Below are 18,859 nucleotides of genomic sequence, written 5' to 3' on the forward strand. Positions count from 1 at the left end.
GGTGATCTACACTCGCGCAAATGATGGTTCCATCTCTCTGTCAGACGCATATCTGCTTTTGTCATTCGCGACGATCAAACATCAATGGCGCGGGTTCGCCAGGGAGGCGTCGGGTTCTGTCGGATGAGGTCGGACGGCGTATTGCTCGATGCTTCCAAAACACACGGGCGTGAAACTGAATAAAGAGCGGCGGATGCCAAAAACTTGCAGGGAGGCGGGAGGGAATGCCGTGCCGCCGAGAGAGGTAAACAGCAAACCTGTTATCATCCTCTCGCACACTCGCAGAGAAGCCAAATATGTGGTGGCGCTGTGCTCCGGCCAAGGCTTGAGGCCCGTGACTGCAGACACAGGCCCAATTTCTACCAAGCGGTCCGGTTCAGTTTGCTCTGGCAGGGTTTGGAACTGTCAGCTGAGTGTCGTTTACAAACAAGAATAGTGCTAGCTTGATCGGCTCCTTCAGTAGGATGACAAAACCGTCTCTGTTCTCACTACACGCACACAGATTCTCGCAGTAATATGTATTCTTTGCTTTTTGGCGGAACTGGCAGGATTTTGAAACCGTCCAAGTCACGTACACTGTTGCCTCAACGTACAAAAAATGGACGCCGACGCTAATCGGCAGTAGCGAACGTTACGATAAGCAAGAGTTGAAACATGACCATCACAAGTTACGTATCTAACCTCAACCATAATTTAGGAAAGTCGGCTAGTTTAATGCTAACGAACTATGCAAAACGTCCCAGACAGCCCAAAGGAACTTGGCGAACTATCATCGCTAGCATTTATCATTTACACTGTCACATTGTTTTTCCGCTCGTATCAAAATAAACTTGGTCGGTAACACAGTCCCCCCAGCCCGACCCCCCAAAATGGGAACGAGACAAGATTTAAAACTGCACTTAATCTGTAAAGCCTTGCTCAAGAGGAAAACGGGATATTAATATATGCATGGAAATGACCTGCGGCACTGCCGGTGAAGAGGGGCCAGTGGAGGTCAAATAGCCGCCAAACTGCACTTGAGTTTAATTAAAAAGACAAAGGGGGGCATAATTTGGGAATGGACGGCCAAGATTACTGTTCAATGAGAAGGGGGAGCTCAGCTCCAGCTCTTTCATTGGGGCCCCTGCGTCCCCCGCTTTCCCATCAGGCCTTGCGCCATCTTCTCATCCCTTTGATGTGACTATAGACCATTTATTAGGGCCAGAAAGGTTAATCTGGAAGGAGAGAAGATCTCGCGCGGTCGGCACGGGCGGAGGAATCGACGCGCGTTCCCGCCGCTGCCGCTCCGCTGCCGCGCCGCCGGAGTTCAAATTCAGTTATCAGGTAATCAACTTCGGCGGCGTTTAATGAAAAACCTTGAAAGAGCAAAGTGGGACATGGCGGGCTTTGAGTGTTTAAAAACTTGATTTGCTTGAATGAATTTAACACAATGGGAGTCAATATTCATTACGGGGAAGGTCTGCTCGGTCAGAAGGGGGCCAGGGGGGTGGGGGGGGGTCGTGATTGGGACGTCCGCATGATTTACTATATTACAAAGTAACACAAGATGATGGATGTGTTCAATTGCAGCAAGTAACTGACTCAATGAATTTTTCATTACCCTGGTTGATGTGGTTGGGACAGAGAATTAGATAAGCCCGTTGATGAAACAGCGCCGTGGCCGTGTTTCAAAAAGGCCCCCGAGGGCGCCGTTTTGAGGTTTGTTCATTTGGCACACTTCTGTCCAAAATTTAAACAACCCCCCCCTCTAGATCACCCGAGCGGAATCACCGCGATTTGGATGGAAGGAGCGCGCAAACATCACCGGGAAATATTGTATTTAATAAAAGTCGATCGCACCGAAGGGAGCCCGGTCGTTAGCTTGACTACGGTCCAGTCAAATCCTGTGTGGGTTTTCTCCTGACACACCGGCTTCCTCCCACGTTTCCAAAACATGAACGTAGGGTGAACTGAGGACTTCATTTTCCACGGGTGTGAATGTGACAGGATAAAATTGGTGTTTTTTTGGCAAAGAAATGCTCCATAGAATCACATTTTCGCTTTTATATATAAACACTCACCGATAAAAAGCAAAAACAAATAAATTGTTTTTTTTTAAACCAGAACCGTAATAGTATCATTATAATGATTATCAGTGAACATTTAGAAAATATGAATGTATTCAACATCTTGAAATAATTTGGCATTTTGACTTAGAACATTTTCACTATGCACTATTATGGCACACCTGCAAAGGGGATGTGGAGGTGCCCTGATGGCTGTGAAGCCTGCCCCCTGCAGCAGGACTGTAATGCCCCCCTCCACCCCCCAGCACTCACCACCTCACCTCTACATGTACAAGTCTATGCTTTGCGTATTTAACCCTTTCAGGGACAGCGGTTACTACAGTGGACAGCTCATCACGTTATCAGGTAACGGGGTGCGTGAAAGGGTAATAATACAACATTTCGTTCCAATTTTGACGAATACCGGACAATCCTGTACTGCACTCAACACGTTTTCCTGTTTCATCAATGCAGCACTGGGCCAACTCCCATTTCCAAAATGGCCGAACCCATAAAACACTGACGCATTTGTTGGATTCAATTTCTGTCAAAACAAGTGCCCTTAAATAATCAGTCCTATCTACATCATCACCAAGACACAAACACCAGATTTGATCAACATTTAATTACTGCCCTGCAAAATGCTTAGCCCACTGTTGTTAGCCCACTGTTGTTCTCAGTGGTTCAATTATTGCTTTGGAACAAAGCAGACAAAATAAGCCAATGGACCACAAGATGCTTCAACAAATCTAACACTACATGTCATACCGATGATGCAACAAACTTTTCTGCGGACCCACTCTAAAATTCAACACTGGCTCCCTCTTCTGATTAAAATATCAATCTGTCTCCGTCTGTACGTTTGCAATCCCCATATACTGTATGCGGCTCTCCAGTTTATGACTCACGGTACCCATGTCTGTCGTCCGTTTCCATAAACGCTTCCCATAATATTCATCAGTTATGATTGATGCCTCAAGGTTGTGTCACTGTCATCGCCGACACGACGGATGCGGCGAGACGGCGAGTGGGAACAGGCCAACCTGAAGATGCGCACGAGGGGGTTAAAAAAAAAAAACCCTCTGAGAATTATATAAGTCTACCAAGAATACGTGACGGTGGGAAATCAATAGAGCAACAATAACAACACATAAAAGGCGCGGGCGGCACAAGTGGACCATTACAGTAAACACTGTGTTCGGCTAGAGTGAGCTGTCTATTCACCGGTGAGTAATCATCTCACTGTCTAATACGCAACAGGCGGATCGCAAGGGAAAAATGGTAGCCTACTAACTTCGGTCTATAAGAAACTTTGTCTTTATCACATGGATTCATTGCCGTCTGACCACTTCAACTGTACCGACCGCGGGGGCGGTGTGAATGAAATTACACTCCCCAACTATAGGGGGAGCCCTACCCTCAAAAGGCAAACGGGTGTGTTCATGTAAAGAAAGCGAATAAGTATCCCAGGACAGCTTTTGCTACTTTTGTCACATTTATACCAAACAGGAGCGATGAGTTATTCGGAACAGGACAGGGAATGAGCCACAAGCTGCTTTTCCAAGTTTTGTCGTTAACGGCAAACCAAGTTTAAAATGGAGCCCTGGTGGTCGACCTCAATGTCGCGACTCCGTGTTCTGACAAATAAGCGGGTCGGGATGCCAGTCAGCAAAGTACCCCAGCGAATTAACATTTCTGGCAGCCGGTACAACGTGCAGCTGGTCGCCACTGTCACTCGGATAGTAAAACTGAAGGTCATTGGCTGTAAAATCGATACGCTGTGTCCTCTCCCCTCCCTCATCTTTTTGTAGTTGGAGTTGCATACTGACAGTGTAGTACCACATTGTGCCACAACATGTCTGGCAGCACCGAGCTCTACTGGATGTCGATATAGCAACAAGAAGAAAAGGCCGAGCGGATTAAGTATTGACAGACGAGCAGACGTCGCCTCAATCACAAGGCACACATGACCAATCATTTTCAGTCAATTCGGGGCCTGAATGTCGCCGTTTAAAAAAAAAAATCTATCAAAGCAGTTTGGAATATTGTCACATTCAGCGCTATTGTGACGTTCTCGTGTCATTTGAGAACATTTCATCTCGGTGAGGTAAGCTTCTCTTCACCGCATTACTTTCGCTAAACTATCCATGACTCTTTTCCCTTTGACAATCTTTCAGATGGCGCCTCTCACTTTCACAGCCCACACTGCCAGATTCTCCTCTCAAGATGTGTGGGAGGAATCGCGCAGCAGCATCTCGGGTGCTTTCAAATCCCGAACACAAACAGGGGAGCATTTTAGGCCTTTTTTTTCCACTCATCTGTTAAGACGTTAAAGCTAATAGCTGTAATTGTCTTTTGAACGCATTCTGTCCTCAATCTTCACATCAAAAAACCTTCATCGACCTTCCCCCCAAAAAATGCTGCGGGAACTCCCATAAAAGTTGTCATCTCATATCGCAACAATGCATGCCCATTACTGATAATATCTTCCGCATTTGTGTGCCGTGACCTGAAAAATTCTTATTTAATCCAACCGGAAAAGAATCGAGGCCGTCAGCGTGGAAGCAGCGATTCCCATTATACTATTTACAGTTTGGCCATGCTTTCACAACCTTAATTATTTCCAGTGTAATCTCAGGGAGACGAGCTAATTATGCGGCGCCGCTAAAATGGTTATAAACCCTCATGAATTGCGCTAACAAGAGATATCCCATAATGTGTCTGTGATTAGCATTGCTCCCATTTTTATGTGCGACGCTTCCACTGCCTCTGCACATGCATATTTGAATACTGCCATCAGAAAAGTCGTTTGGAGTGACCAATCGTCCTTTTTACCAAATACATTTCTTTACAATAGTACTGTCTGGGTAGAGTAATAAGTTACTTATGACTACCAAATTACTTTTGAGTTTTGACAGTGCGCCTTATAATCCGATGCGCCTTATATACGGATCAATTTTCTGCTTTCTTGGACGTGGTATTTTGAATGTTTTGTCAAGCGCTTTGTTACAGCTACAGCAGTGGTGAAAGCGCTTTCGGAATAAGGCTGTATTGTATTGCCTTGAGCGTAGCTCCATCTAGTGGAGGCGTTACGCAACCGCAGCCACTATTGGAGCTTCTAGTCTATGCGGCCTTTATATGAAAACCATTTTAAAATCGGCCATCCGTTGACGTTGCGCGTTATACTCCGAAGTGCCTTATAGTACGGCAAACACGTTAATTTACACAACATTATCCAAACGCTTTTCACAAAGTCTAACAGCACCCAGACATGGCATGTTTCATATTGAAGTAACTAATAATATTCTAAAAATATCATGAGTTATTTTACTCAGTTGCGTGAATTAGAAAACACTAATACGAAAACTAATAAAAACTACCGTAAAGCAAAGCGTTAAAAAATGCTGTGGAAACTAATTAAAACTAAAAAAAAATGAACGAAAAAGAAAAATCCAAAAGTATTATGATCCTGATTATCGCACAGTTATCGATCGTGATTTCGGTCCGGGACAATGCCGACGTTGCAGCAATATTATGCTGTGATTTGTCATGTTTTCATTCCTCTGTGGAATAAGTAGAAGAAATTAAATCCGTTGGACTGTATGTTCCTTTTTAAATTTTTTATTTTATTTTATTTTTGTAACAATGCCGATGTCCAAATAGAAAAAAAAAAAAGCTACCCAAAGTTACCGGAAAGGTTTGCTCAAAAGCGCTAGGTGGTGACATCTTCATTTTTCACATCCCAAAAAGTGAGGCTGCGCGAGCTCTCCTCGCGCTCCCCTATGCATTATTCTTGCTTTAAGCAGCGCGTCTCCTCAGGGGGATGAGCTGGGGGGAGGTGGATGTGGGGGGCGGGGGGGAATATATTGTTTTACAACACACCCAGCTGCGGCCTACTTGCCTGGCCTGGGGTTCTTTTTCAAGGAGTTGTCTTCAGTGACCCCTCTTTCTGGCAGTTATTAATAATAACACGTGCCGGGGAATAGTTCACCTTGTAGCGCTGAGGCCGCTGCGTGTATGTCTAGCCTCGTACAGGGGGTGGGTGAGGGGGGGGGGCTCTCCAGGGGGGGGAGAACGGAAAGGGCAGTGGTGGGTTTGGGGGGGGGCGCTAGCTTGAAAGTGAAAGCAAGCTTAGCTGAGATGCACACAAAAGACATCAAACAAAGTTTGCCCCCCCCCCACCCCTCGCATGTAATTAGAATCAGGTATCATCGACGGCGCCGCTAAAGCGATGGAGAGTCTGATTAGGCGCATCAAAGAAGGCCAAGAGGGCCGAGGACTTCTGATGGAGGGGCGATTGCAAAGCGTGCAGAAACGGGAGGGGTGAAGAGAAAAAAAAAAAAGATGAAGGCTAAAGATGCTGGAGTGCCGAGGCTGACAAGACTTGAGTGCTGCATTCTCCCACCTTTGAGTCCCCCATTAAAAGCTGGAGCGGGCGAAGCCTTTTGTGCATGCTGAGTGCTCCATTGTAATAACAAGCAGCCTAGATAGGATTCAATCTGAAGCCTCAATGAAGCTTTCCTGACAAAATTCAGCCGCTAAAGTGTTCAAAGCGCTCGACAAATTGAAGGCTCTCTATTCTTTTCCGGTGCAAAAAAAATATTTTAAGTTTCCCAGGGAAGGTATTGTCGTGTCTTTTTTTTTTTTTTGGTAGGGATTTTGCACAGCTTGACATCCTAATTGATTATGCGGACTTCAAACCGCAGTTGGATTTATCTAAATATGGCCGCGGTGCAAGGATGGTGTCGGTAATATACCGGTGGCATTCATGGGCACAGCGGGCATGGTGACCTTTCCTTTCCGCGGAGCCACATTCGTCAAGACACAGATGGCTACCTTGGTTAACCAAAAAAAAGGGCAAAAAAAAAATAAAGAATATAAAAATGAGTGCATAGCTAGACACAGAAAGGAAAAAAAAGAAGTTATTTCACACACCAAGCAGTGCGGCCAATCACAAATGCCATGTCGAATCACATGACCTTTCACGCTAAAAATGACATTTCCGGGTACCAAGCAAGATCTAGCCGGCCGCCACCAACAGATAAAATACAATATAAAGTGTTTTATAATAATTTTTAAAAAACGATATTTATGATTTTAGGTCAATATGTGAAGCTACAAAGCGAAGTGTGGAGAGTCTCGGTCGTGAGTGCTCCTCCGAAACAGCCGCAATATTTCCTGCATTTTTGCCTGTTTCCTCTCTTTGTGCTTTTCTCTTGTAAAAAAAAAAAAAAAAAAAAAAGGAAGAACAAATTTGCAAACTGAAAATGTTAATTTGAATAAATGTTGACATTTGAACGTCAAACTGTTTCATGGGGCATTTTTTCTATTTTGACTTTTTGCTGGGAAAAAGGACATGTATTGTGAGTTCACATACAAGTTAACTAAATAATACCCTGTTAAATTATCCGGAAATCTGAAATAAAATGAGTGAGGAAAAGTCTACACACCCTTGTTCAAAATAGATTTTGGTGATCTAAAAGAAAAAAAAACGACACCCAGATAAATCTTTTAAAAGGTTAACATGATTACACAGATCAATTGAAGGGGGAAAAAAAAAGTCTATGGGAGGTGGTGTAAAAATGAACAGCTGCGATAATGTGTTTGCACAAGTGTGCACACCCTCTCAACCGAAGATGCGACTGTGTTCAGAACTAAGCACTCGCAGTGAAACTCACATTAACTGAGCGTCAGTGGACATCACCTGCCATCATTTAAATGCATTTGATTCAGACCGGATCAACTTCAGCTGTTCCAGTAGGCTTTTTTTGATGTTTCCGATAGCCTTTTTAGCAAATGAATGAAAAAATGTCAAGGAAAGCCTATTGGAACATCTGAACTTTGGTTGAGGCTCGTCGAAGGAACTTTCAATGGCGGCAAAGTACGTGCTGACTCTCATGTCACATCGGTTTGGCGACTGGGCGGGGCAGCCTTTCAATTCCGCCGAGATCTAATGCGACGCACATTCAAATGCGTTTTGCTCGCGCTGGGGGAAAACTACGTTTGTGAGTAATCACACGCCGCCGCCATCCCTTTTCTTATTAAAGCGATGACACATGTTCACGAGCGGGAATGTATCTAAATGAGATTTCCGAGGAGAATAGATGGCTTTGAGACAGGCTAAGCTTTTTCTTTTTCTCTCTCTCTCTCTTTCTTCACTGCCTGTCACTCCGCGGCGATAAAGGTTGACGTGATGTCACAGTCACGCCTGACGCCGACATACAAATGCGTAATAAGCTTGATGCGAGATATTAAAAAAAAAAAAAAAAAGCTTTTTTTTTCTCTTTTATTCTGAAGGAGAGGCATCCAAAAGAAATGACTTGAACCCATGCTCTACATTATTTGGTTATCGCTCAGCTTTCTAAAAACCTGAATAAATCCAGCTGTGTTGACTGCCGCGCGCATTTGCTTGAGTTCACAATCTTAGTAAAACCACTGTAGAGGAAAATTGGAAGTTGTGGGGTGGGGTGGGGGTGGTGAATGAATACATAGATAAATAAATAAAGCCTTCACCCGGTGCCGTCTTTAAAATGGATGCTCGGAATTTACAGTTTTCCATTAACTGATGCCCAACAGCTTTTTTTTTTTTCCTCACCGACCACGCGCCAGCCCCCCCCCCCCCCCCCTGAGGCCGGCCTTGGCGGCGTTCGCCAAAAACACGTTATAGCTCTTAGCGCCCTGCCCCCCCCCCTCCCCCCGAAAACATGGGCATCAACAAAAGTGGCGCCAATTACCTGGAATCGCCGTCGGAAAAACCTGCGACGTTTACGGATACGGTTATGCTCCATATTCATCGAACGCAATGTACAAATCAAGCTGGAGGAGATAATACCCGTCATTTCCTTTGCTTTCTTCGCCGTGCGTCATATTCAGTCGCACAGGCGGCGGGGGGGGGGGGGGGGGGGGTGACGAAGCCTTAAGTACGATTCCCACTGTTTTTGTCGTCTCATTTTAGGGGGATTATTACTCCTCTGCTGGTTGAAGACCCCTGTAGGATTCTATTAACCCTTGTTATGTCAGGCTGAATCACAAACAAACCTGCTAAAGCGCAGGAGCAGCGGTGTCAGAGTATAAAAACGGACAAAGTCAAAAAAAAAAATGTTTTCTTCTAACCCCGGGGCTGACACGGGCGAGATAAACGGCAAGCCCAAATAATATCCGGAAAGTGTGTTTATTTTTTCTTTAATTGTTTTTTTTTTTTTTGCAAGCGTGTGTCGGCGGTGGCGGAGGTTTACAAATCTGTCGCAAGTCCCGATAATGTAAATCATTCCGTTGTAATGCAGGGTGAGGCCGAGTCGACGTCACAGATTGCCTCGGCGATGGCTCCTGACTGTTTTTTTTTTTTTTTTTTGTGCGTGAGATTGAGAAACTCCTATCGTGTGACTGTTTTCAATATTGATGAACTTGAGCTGCTTGTTGTTAGCTCACAAGCTAGCCGGTGGCTAGCGTCGCGTATATTTCGGTGGCTATATGGCGGATAAGGCCGTCGCATGGCAAAGTAGCACCGGTTTTACGTATCCGCAGCGTTTGAGAGCGTAGACAAGGGCTTGAGTTTTTACGATTTGGAAGCCTCTTTTCAATGCATTTGGCAAAATTTGGTGGCGTTGTTCACTTCTCCGCGGTGTCTCAAACAAGACATTTATTTTCACTTTCGAAAGGACTTTAAAGACGAAAAGACAAAAGTATTGAACTTAAATTGAAATTGCCGCACATCGAGTGACCCTATTTATGAAACTCGCTGCACGCTGCCGTTTGTCTTGCCTTCAAAGTTAAATACAACTGAACTACGTTGACGTCAGGTGTCAAGTGAGTTACGCCCGTTAATACCCTCGAGTTCGTTCACCGTCCAGGACACTCGATTGGAGCGATGTTTAGTCGGCTTCCAATTGACAAACAGCCCCGTTCTGATATAACCGCTGCAATTGTTAGCGGCCATGCTAATCTATTTGCGTACAACCTGACCTCTAAAAACGCCGCTGGATTGATTTAACGCTCAAAAAAAAAAAAAAAAAAGCATCTCTTACCGTAGGTAGTCTCTCCGGCAGAGGATGAGGTTGGCTTTGGTGTACAGCGTGGAGCCCACCTCGCCCAGCCTGCAGTCGCAGCAGGCGCACTTGAGGCAGTCTTCGTGCCAGTACTTATCGAGGGCCTTCAGTAGGTAGCGGTCCTTGATCTTCCGGTTGCAGCCGGCACAGCCTTTTGGCTTCGTGTCCGGCTGGACGGAAAGCATTTGTATACCTGCGAGGAAAGGTGAGAAGCCTAGATTTAGTCCTATTTGTTCAAATTGTTTTTAATAATCGGCCGCTTTCCGGCTGCAATTGGTTGTTTTTTTCACGGGCGCTGTGGTCGCTCGAAGTCTGAAACGTTTCAACAAAGAACGAAACTGCAAACATGAGGTGACCAAATGTGGGGGGTTTTTTTCTTCCTGCTTGACAAAAGACAAAACAAACATCAAACGATGTTGTTTTGAAGCTCTTTAAGCACAACATGTCCCCGCTAAACACGAAACATACAATCACCACACCGATATGAAAAAAAAAAAAGATGCGGCAATCGGAGTATGCGTCATCTTTCTAAATGTCAAAAAGGAAAAAAAAAAAATCTGAACGGGAAGGCACACTTTCCGTCGCTCGTGTGCGAGAGAGATTGCAAAATATCGCTGAGGCAGCTCAAAAAGAAATGTTAAAACGATGTTTATCTGGGCGCTGGCGTTCATAAATCCCGTCGTCACTTCAAAGAAAGGACATCCTGATGGAATATTAAGATTCCTCCCAACTTTTTATTGGGGGAAACGCTAAAACGTGAAACCTTTTCTGTGTATTTTTACCACCAAACAGCTTTTTTTTTTTTTTTTAACGACTGTTTTCAAATGTGCTGACCTCCTCTGTATTTAAAGGGGCGTGGCGACAGACGAGAAGCTTTGCAAGCCCGTCTGCATTGTTTGGCCTGAGCTGACTGGTGGGGGGGCCTTTGTTGGTCCACTGGGGGACTTAAAGAAGAGGTGGGGAAGGGTGAGGTTGTGGGAGGGGGGGGGGGGGGCTGGAATTAGTATTCACCCACTATTCCCTGAGGAGAGGCGTACCCCCGTCCCCTTTTGTCCAAAATTCACCACACACACTATTGCTCAGTTTAGTTTGAGATCATGCTAATATCGCTAAATGAAAGTCGGTTACGTGTAAACGAACTACTGTAAATACTGTCAAGCTAATGTTTACATTTGGACTTTGCTAGCAACATGCACGTCAATTGTAGTTTCATTTCATGCCATTAAATACTAATAATCCTATCATATGGCTTTTTTTTAAATGCGGATTTGTTCCAGCTTCCTATTTTGAAGTCACGTTCATTACTAAAGGTGGGGATTTTTTTTTTAAGTGGAGCAAAACTCCTTTTTCCGGGTACTAAAACACTTCCTGTTCCCTTCAGCCAATCAGACGCTCTCAACATAAACGTGTAAGAAATGATTAGAGAGAATATAATTGAGGTAACTTTAACGTCAAAGACAATCGTTTAATGTTCAAACATAAAATGATAATAATTAACAATTGAACAAAAGCTTACAGGAAGTCACTTTTAGCGACGTCCACGCTCGTTTGTGCGAGTTCGACTTTGTTTACACTTCGAACGAGTACAACGTGCACGTCATCTGTTTTGAAGCCCTTTAAATTGGGGTGGCGGCATGCATACGTTTCGGGATTCGTTCCAACAGTTTTAGCCATGGGGGGGGGGGTCCGTTTTCTTGATTTTTACAACCAACTTGCCTGTTTGCAGGGTGGCTCGAGAAGGCGCGCGCCCGGCGTCGCTTCCAAGCCGGGTTGCGGTGCGCCGGCGAGCTCAGCTCATTTGTTCCACCGAGTTGGCGGCTGTTGATTTGTTAATTGGCTGGATTTAGAGAGGAGTTCGACCGTCCGCCCCCCCCCCCCTGGTTCTTTCTCGCAACGTTCCTGTTCAGCTGCGCTGATCCGTCCTGCAGCCTCGTTAACACTACAAAGTCCCCGCTGCTCATTACCAAAGCCAGAAGAACCGGGGGGGCGGGGGGCGGGGGGCGGTTTTGACTCCCTTCCCCGGAGAAGGAGAAGGGGAGAAGCATGGCAGGAATTCGGCCACTTGGCTCTTCCGATTGCCGGTGGAAGGGTTGGGGGGGGGGGGGCATCTGAACAAAAGCGTCATTTTCCCATAAAGGGGGGGGGGGGGGGTTGAAGGGGGTATCACAGCTGCTCGGAGCTTTAATGATATCTGTTTTATTTGCTTGCTGGCTCGTATCCTCCGTTTCGCGGGGCTGCGCGTCCCCCCGCGGTCACATGCATCATCACTGGATGGAGGACGTCGGAGGACCCCTTTACCCCCCCCCCCCCACCTCACCTAAACCTCCCACTATTTTCTGACATTTCACCCTATCACTTTAATTACCGTTACCATGGCAGCGGAGTGATAACGAATTCGATATGTGAACATCGCGTTAACGCCTCGCGGGGAGGTTATTAAAGGGAGGGGAAAGGGGGGGGGGGGGTGGCGAGGAACATTTACGAATCAGAAAACAAAGCCACACACAAAACATTTTTAAAAAGCCTTCTTACCGAAACTTTTCTCCCTTTTCTGCATTTGTTGAGCCGCTTCAGCAGCATGCAAGCGGGTCCAATCGAGAAGCTGGCTTTGTTTTACACGCACGCACACACATCCACGCGCTCGCTCGCACACGCGCGGGGCGCAATCCAGCCGACGAGAAGGAATGAAAAGCACCCACCCCCCCCCCAAAAAAAAAAAAAATTCCGAGCAGCAAAAAAAAAACAAAAACGGCGGATTGAAGCAAAGCTCGTCGAGCGGGATGTTTGCGCGCAGGTTTTTGCCACCAGAGTGTGGAGCTGTGTGTGTGTGTGTGTGTGTGTGTGAAAGAGAGAGAGGCAGGGGAGAGAGAGGGGGGGGGGGAGAAAGAGAGAGAGGCGAGTGACAGCACCACAAAGAGATGCTTCTCCTCCGCTGCGCAGCCACGAACGCCAACTGGCCGCGGAACGTCTCGCGTGCGCTCAAGTCGAGCCACGACGCGCGCCAAGCGACCCATTCAACCTTTCCCAGCAAGTTGAGTCCACGCAAACTCACTTTGTTACCCCCCCCCCCCCACCGCCCCCCCACCCCGCACGAGGACCAGAGAGTCGCTACAGGTGCTCCCTCGTCCGCGCGATGTGCGTGTGTGTGGCCCCATCAGGTCATTCCCCCCTACCCCCCTCCGCGATGTTTCGACGCTCGATTAAGCGTCCTGGAAAGTTCATTCGGCTCCAAACGTGTCACGAAAATCGCTTTACGAACAACGGCGAGGATTGTTCGATGAGGCAAACATCCCCCCCACCCCACTTTGAAACCAAAGGAATAACTTGACATATATTCGACGTTGTTTGTCTTGGAAATCGTGCCACGCGCGCGGGGACAGAATGGCAACCCGGATTTGAGACTCAAAAGGCGGCGATAATGAGATGGGTCATAAAACGCTCTCCTCGCGCCATTATGAGTGATGAGATGCATTAAAGCTGACAGGGGTATTACCTGGCCGTAATTAGGTTTTGTCATGGATTGAATTATTTCAAGGCGGCCTATCTTTGGTAATCATGCAATTTGCCGCGGAGCCGGTGCCCTCCCACCCGCCTTTCACTCAACCGCGTTGGGGCGAAATGACCCCCCCACTGGAAGATGGATGAGTTTTTTTTTGTTGTTCTCCAGGAAAGAAATACGTGACTGGTTTTAGATTTTTAGACGCACGGTTGGGAGTTTACGCGCATTTTACGCAGACCCCCCCCCCCCCTCAAAAAAGCGGATTGAAACTTACGCGCGAGCTCTTTGCGATGTCCAAAATGAATCCGACGGGGTTTTTTTTTTTTTTTTTTTTTTAGACACACTGTAGCTGGTTTGTTAGTGCGTATTTGGAGCCCAGCCACAAAAAAAGTGAGAAGTCAACTCAACACACAAAAAAAAAAAAACCAAAAAAAACAAAAACATGCTTGCATACCTTGAAGTGCAGGCAGCGGCTTCCAAAAAAATCAAAACGAATCTCGTCCACAACTTTGTCACTTCCAATCGGCGCGCGTCCTCGAGTTCTCCGTCGGCCACCCCCCCACCAAAAAAAATAAACAAAACCCCCCCCAAAAAAAAAACTCCTCTCTCCGATCTCTTCTACCGCCTGGTTTCTCTCGAAGTGGAGCCGGTGCTCTCCTATTTAAGCCCCTCCGTCAGGTCCCCAGTCAGCAGCACACTCCAGCTCATCCAAGAAGCTGACAAGCACCGTTAGGGAAGGCAGCGCATGTTGCTCTAATGGACCTCATTAAGCTCTACTTACAGATGTTCTCTTAACATAATTGATCTGCAGCGAGTTGAGAGGACGGCAACCCTATTCCCCAGCCCCCAATTATGGCCCGGTAATTAGATCCCCAACCTCCAGTTCTCCACATTCACCCTCCTTACATTCCGAAATATCAAAGTATCTCTTTCTCTCAGAGCGCAACCCCCCCCCCCCCCACATACCCTCCCTTCTCACCCCCACGCCCCCCCCCCCACCAACAACCAACCCCGCTTCCCAACCTCACCTCCGACGTCTCCTCCCACCCACCCACTAGACTTTACTATTGACAGTCAGATGTGCTAACCTTTTGTAGTGTGAAGCCAGACTAACTCCAGCTGACGGTGCTCACTCACCCCTCCATTCCCTCCCCATAACTCCCCCCTTGTCACCCTGCCCCGTTGGGAGTCTGTATGAGTGACACAGGAAGTTTAAAAAAAAAATCCCATAAAGGGTTGTAATGATAATATCTGTCAAGGGGGACTTCCATAATGTCTTTTATCTTAAATAATTCCTCTGATGGCAACTTTGAGAGGAGAAGCCGAGTGCCGCACCAAAGAGTGAAAAAAAGAGCTTTGTTTTTTTTTTTTTTGTTATGCCAATCAGTGCCACTCCTATCGCCCGTCTAATTAGCCGCCGCGCTTAAACAAGAACTCACAAGGGACATGCTAATGTCGCGCGTTTGCACTTTTGAAAGAGAAGGAAAAAAAACAGCAAAAAAAACCACAAGGACACTTTCCATCACGGTAATTGTGCTGTGATCAAATTTTTAAGTGATCGTGGCAAAGGAGTTGGCACAAAGGAGGGTGGATGAGTGGTTAGCACTCCTAAGCCCCGCCCCCCCTTTACCAAATGGTTTGCAAATTATTTGGTGATCGCCAGAAATCGACATGCCACAAACTACGACCATTCAATATTTTTATCCAGCGATATGAAACTGCCAAAAACGCAACATGTACTTTGTTGGAGCAACTTAAAAATAGGAAATAAACAATTAACAACAATGTTAATTTGCCCCAAAACATCAAATATGTTGTTCACTTTCCCAACTTAACATTTTATGGCAATTTGTCACCTCGAAATTTAATTTTTTTGTCTACTCAATCGTTTGTTTGCAGTGTAGATACAGTTTGAACATCAGTATGGTGCTTAAATATCAAAAAATGAAAACAAAAAAAGCACACTTAAATTATTCCATTAAAATGCACACGCATGACCAAAAAAAAAAAAAAAAAAAAAAAAGAGCTCAAACTTGGAACCCAAAGATATGTAAGGCGGACATGCAAAACATGAGCCAGTGGTGCGTGGGCTCCCTCTTGTGGTCGACAAGAGAATCACTGAATTGATCCAGTCCAATGCGATTCAGTTGTATTTCACTTTTAAGTCGATTATATTTACATGTAATCAATTGGAAATGTTGACAATTAATCCATAAAATTAATCAGCGTTATTTCAAAACCGTGAATCATTTTGACTTGACAGAAATATTGAACTTATTAGACCTTGTCATATGCCCCTCCCCCCTTATGATCACACAGTTCCCATATTTCTTTCTGCAATCATTTCCCTCACTCGAGAGTCTTTTTTAAAAAAAATAATTTTTTTTTAGGTCATTTGAGATCTTAAGGACCAGACCCTGGTCCTTCAGACCCGCGCACACGCGACCCACTTTTTCCCTCGGGGACTAACCCGAGGGAAAAAGACCAGCTAATGCTCCCCCCCCCCCCCCCCCCCCACCGCCTTAAAGACATGCTAAATAATGGCTACGACCTTGAAGTAGGGGGGGTCAAGGGATCCGTAATTTTAATGACAATTTTCCCTGCACCCCCCCCCCCCCCTTGCAGGCCAATTTTGTCTTTCGACAGACGGAAGTTCCAGAGCCATTTCTTCACACACACACACACACACACACACACACACACAAAAAAGGCCTGAGAATCACCTTCCTTCAGTAATAGGTCAGAAGGGAACTGCGCAAATCCAAAGAGAGACACGGGCCAAAGAGTACTGACCCTTCTTATTACTCCTCAGAGAGTTTTAGCGGAGATTACTCCATTCAAACGTCTCTTTATTTCGACGGAATATAAAACAGGAGAATATCAGCAGTCGGGGGAAGAGCTGGCGTTCGGGGCCGTTTCGTTACTCCGTTGGACTCGGAACAGAAACATTTTTTTTTTTAAAAACGACGCTTCAAAATTCAGGTTTGACGACGGGAAATGATGCCCGGTGACAAGACTCACCCAGACTCCTTAAAAAAAAAAAAAAAAAAAATCTATAAAATAAGTTAGCAAAGATCGCATCGTAGATCACGCGTTGGTTTTACGACTCAAAACGCAAACGCGCCAGCTCCACAGTTTGCTATCGGCTGCCCAAGAAGTTGCCAAATGACATCGCCGTCTGAATTTACTTCAACGGGACCGATCAAGGAACGTTGAATTAGCCGGGTGTGTCTTCACGCAAGGTAGGCAGAGCTGCGTCGGAATTTGTCGGCTGCACGGATGAGCGTGAGCTTGTGGTTAGTGGCGCTTGTGAAGTTTTGGCACAGTTTGGGGGTTTTGGCTTTTGCTGTTGTGTCCATGCGCCACATACACACAGTATAGGGTACAAATTACTGCCTCAACATGGTCAAACGCTTTTGCCATCTCACGCTTTTTTTTTTTTGACACAAAGAAATGGCATATTTCCTATCAGAAAGCTGGTTTACTTCTCAAGATTATTTTTTCTCCAACTCGAAGCAACAGATGCATGAACACAAACGGTGCAGCAACATATAGATAGACAACATGGGTATGTATTCTTTATCCTCTGCAAAAAAAAAACTTGCGTTACTGCAGCTTCCTGAAGTTTTGTGACCACCTTTTTCATGCACGTATGTATGATGATGCCCCCTGGTGGCCAATGGACACAGACTCACACACCATAAGGTAAAAAAAAAAAAGAAAACGTCAGTGTTTTATGGGTTTGATAAAGATCGAAGCAGCATTTTTTATTGGTTAAAATTAGCTTGATTGACAAAGTTGAAGGCATTTTTAACTGTCTTATTTCGGCTTTTTCCAAGTTCACGGCACTTTGATCGTCCGAATGGTTTTTAAAGTCGTCATTAAAACATGATCCGCTTTTGGATTTCCTCTCAACGCACCAACTCGGATATTTTCCTTTGAATAATATTTCTTTAAGCCTTTAACGATGATAACCTTGAATAGCGCAGAGCCCGGTAACGGCGACATAATATGTATCGAGTCCATCCGCGACGATTTCCTTGAGTAGCTCGGGGCCCAAATGACTCGGGTGTTCTGAAACTGAACATCGGCAAACAGACTTGCCGTATACCTCGGCAATCAATCAGCCTTAATCCAAAAGCAATTTACTCCCCTGAAGAGGAAAATATCTTTTAATCTCTCGCCGACAATTCCCCGATTGCAGTCGGTTTGACAGCCAAAGTGCACCGGTTAGAACGGGACGTTTTTTATAAGATTGGATTTGCGCTAGCCGCCGCGATGCACACGTGAATGAATTAGTCGATTTGATACCGACGAGAAGTGTTCTCCGCGTCGCCCATGATGGGATATTGCTTCCCGGACGCCTTCGCCATAATCATTTGGCGTTCCTTCCTTGTAAGATTGTGACAAAAGAGACAAAAGGCCATCACGGCAAAAAACGAACTAAAAACAGACGCGGTGGATTGAGTGGCGGGAACAAAGAAAAACAACTGATGGACGTGGAAGACGGGAGTACCCGTGTTTGGATTCGGACAGTATCGCATCAAAATGGAAAATATATCTATTCAGCAAAACGTTCAAATAATTTCTGAAAAAAAATTCTCATTGTTGGTGTTGTACGAACTCTCTGCATTGATTGCGAAATCATGGTAAATTTTTCCGATGACGTCGTGACTGGAAGCATGCCTCAAAGCTCCTTTTCCAGAACTTGACATGAAGACCAAATTGGGTCACAGAATTGTTTTTTTTTTCTCCGCATGTTGCTCATTGCCGCACTAAAATGCAAAAAAACAAACAATGCAAAACGCCACAGACGGGCTACCGAGTAGCATGTGTGTCACGGGGTTCTAACCCTTAAACACAAACTGGCGCAAAACATGTGCGCCGATTATATTACAAGATGCACGGGCATATATTATTTATCCTCTGTGAAGAACAACTACAACAACTGCGGCTACGGCCGTCTCCATGTCCAGTAAACCAAATGAAAATCCACAAGCAGTTTGACATTTTCATGTGTTGATCCCACAAGGTGGGCAGGAAAGCTATGGCCTGACTAAATGAAGCTCATGCCCAAACCTCAACATAGTTCCATGGCAGCAAAAAAATTCTCTGTACTCATTTAGTTACTGCCTGCTGCAAAAAAAACACAACAACATATCATTCGATCATTTGAATCAATTGTCACACCGAAACAAAATAAACAACCCCCATCAGATGCCAATGAAGCAAGCGCACCGTGACCTCCACCCCATATGGCCCCGCCTCCC

The 18,859-nt window shown here is 45.6% G+C and overlaps 1 protein-coding gene across 2 annotated transcripts in view; it reads right to left on the minus strand.

The window, feature by feature from the left end:
- lmo3 (LIM domain only 3) overlaps positions 1–14,507 on the minus strand; it is a 34,678-nt gene extending 20,171 nt beyond the window's left edge. The window contains exons 1-2 of one of the 2 annotated variants that reach the window (XM_086103503.1): positions 14,044–14,507; positions 10,070–10,283 (exon numbers count right to left, since the gene is read on the minus strand). In XM_086103503.1, coding sequence (XP_085959629.1) covers positions 10,070–10,275 — 206 coding nt within the window. In that variant the 5' untranslated portion in view covers positions 10,276–10,283; positions 14,044–14,507. Of the gene's footprint in view, positions 1–10,069; positions 10,284–12,622; positions 12,789–14,043 lie in introns of those variants that run through there. The other variant, XM_086103502.1, reaches the window with a different exon arrangement.
- Between the last annotated feature and the right edge of the window lie 4,352 nt (positions 14,508–18,859).

This window comes from Hippocampus guttulatus, chromosome 22, assembly GCF_054856545.1.
Source record: "Hippocampus guttulatus isolate MCC_2025c chromosome 22, RoL_Hgut_1.0, whole genome shotgun sequence".
NCBI lineage: Eukaryota > Metazoa > Chordata > Actinopteri > Syngnathiformes > Syngnathidae > Hippocampus > Hippocampus guttulatus.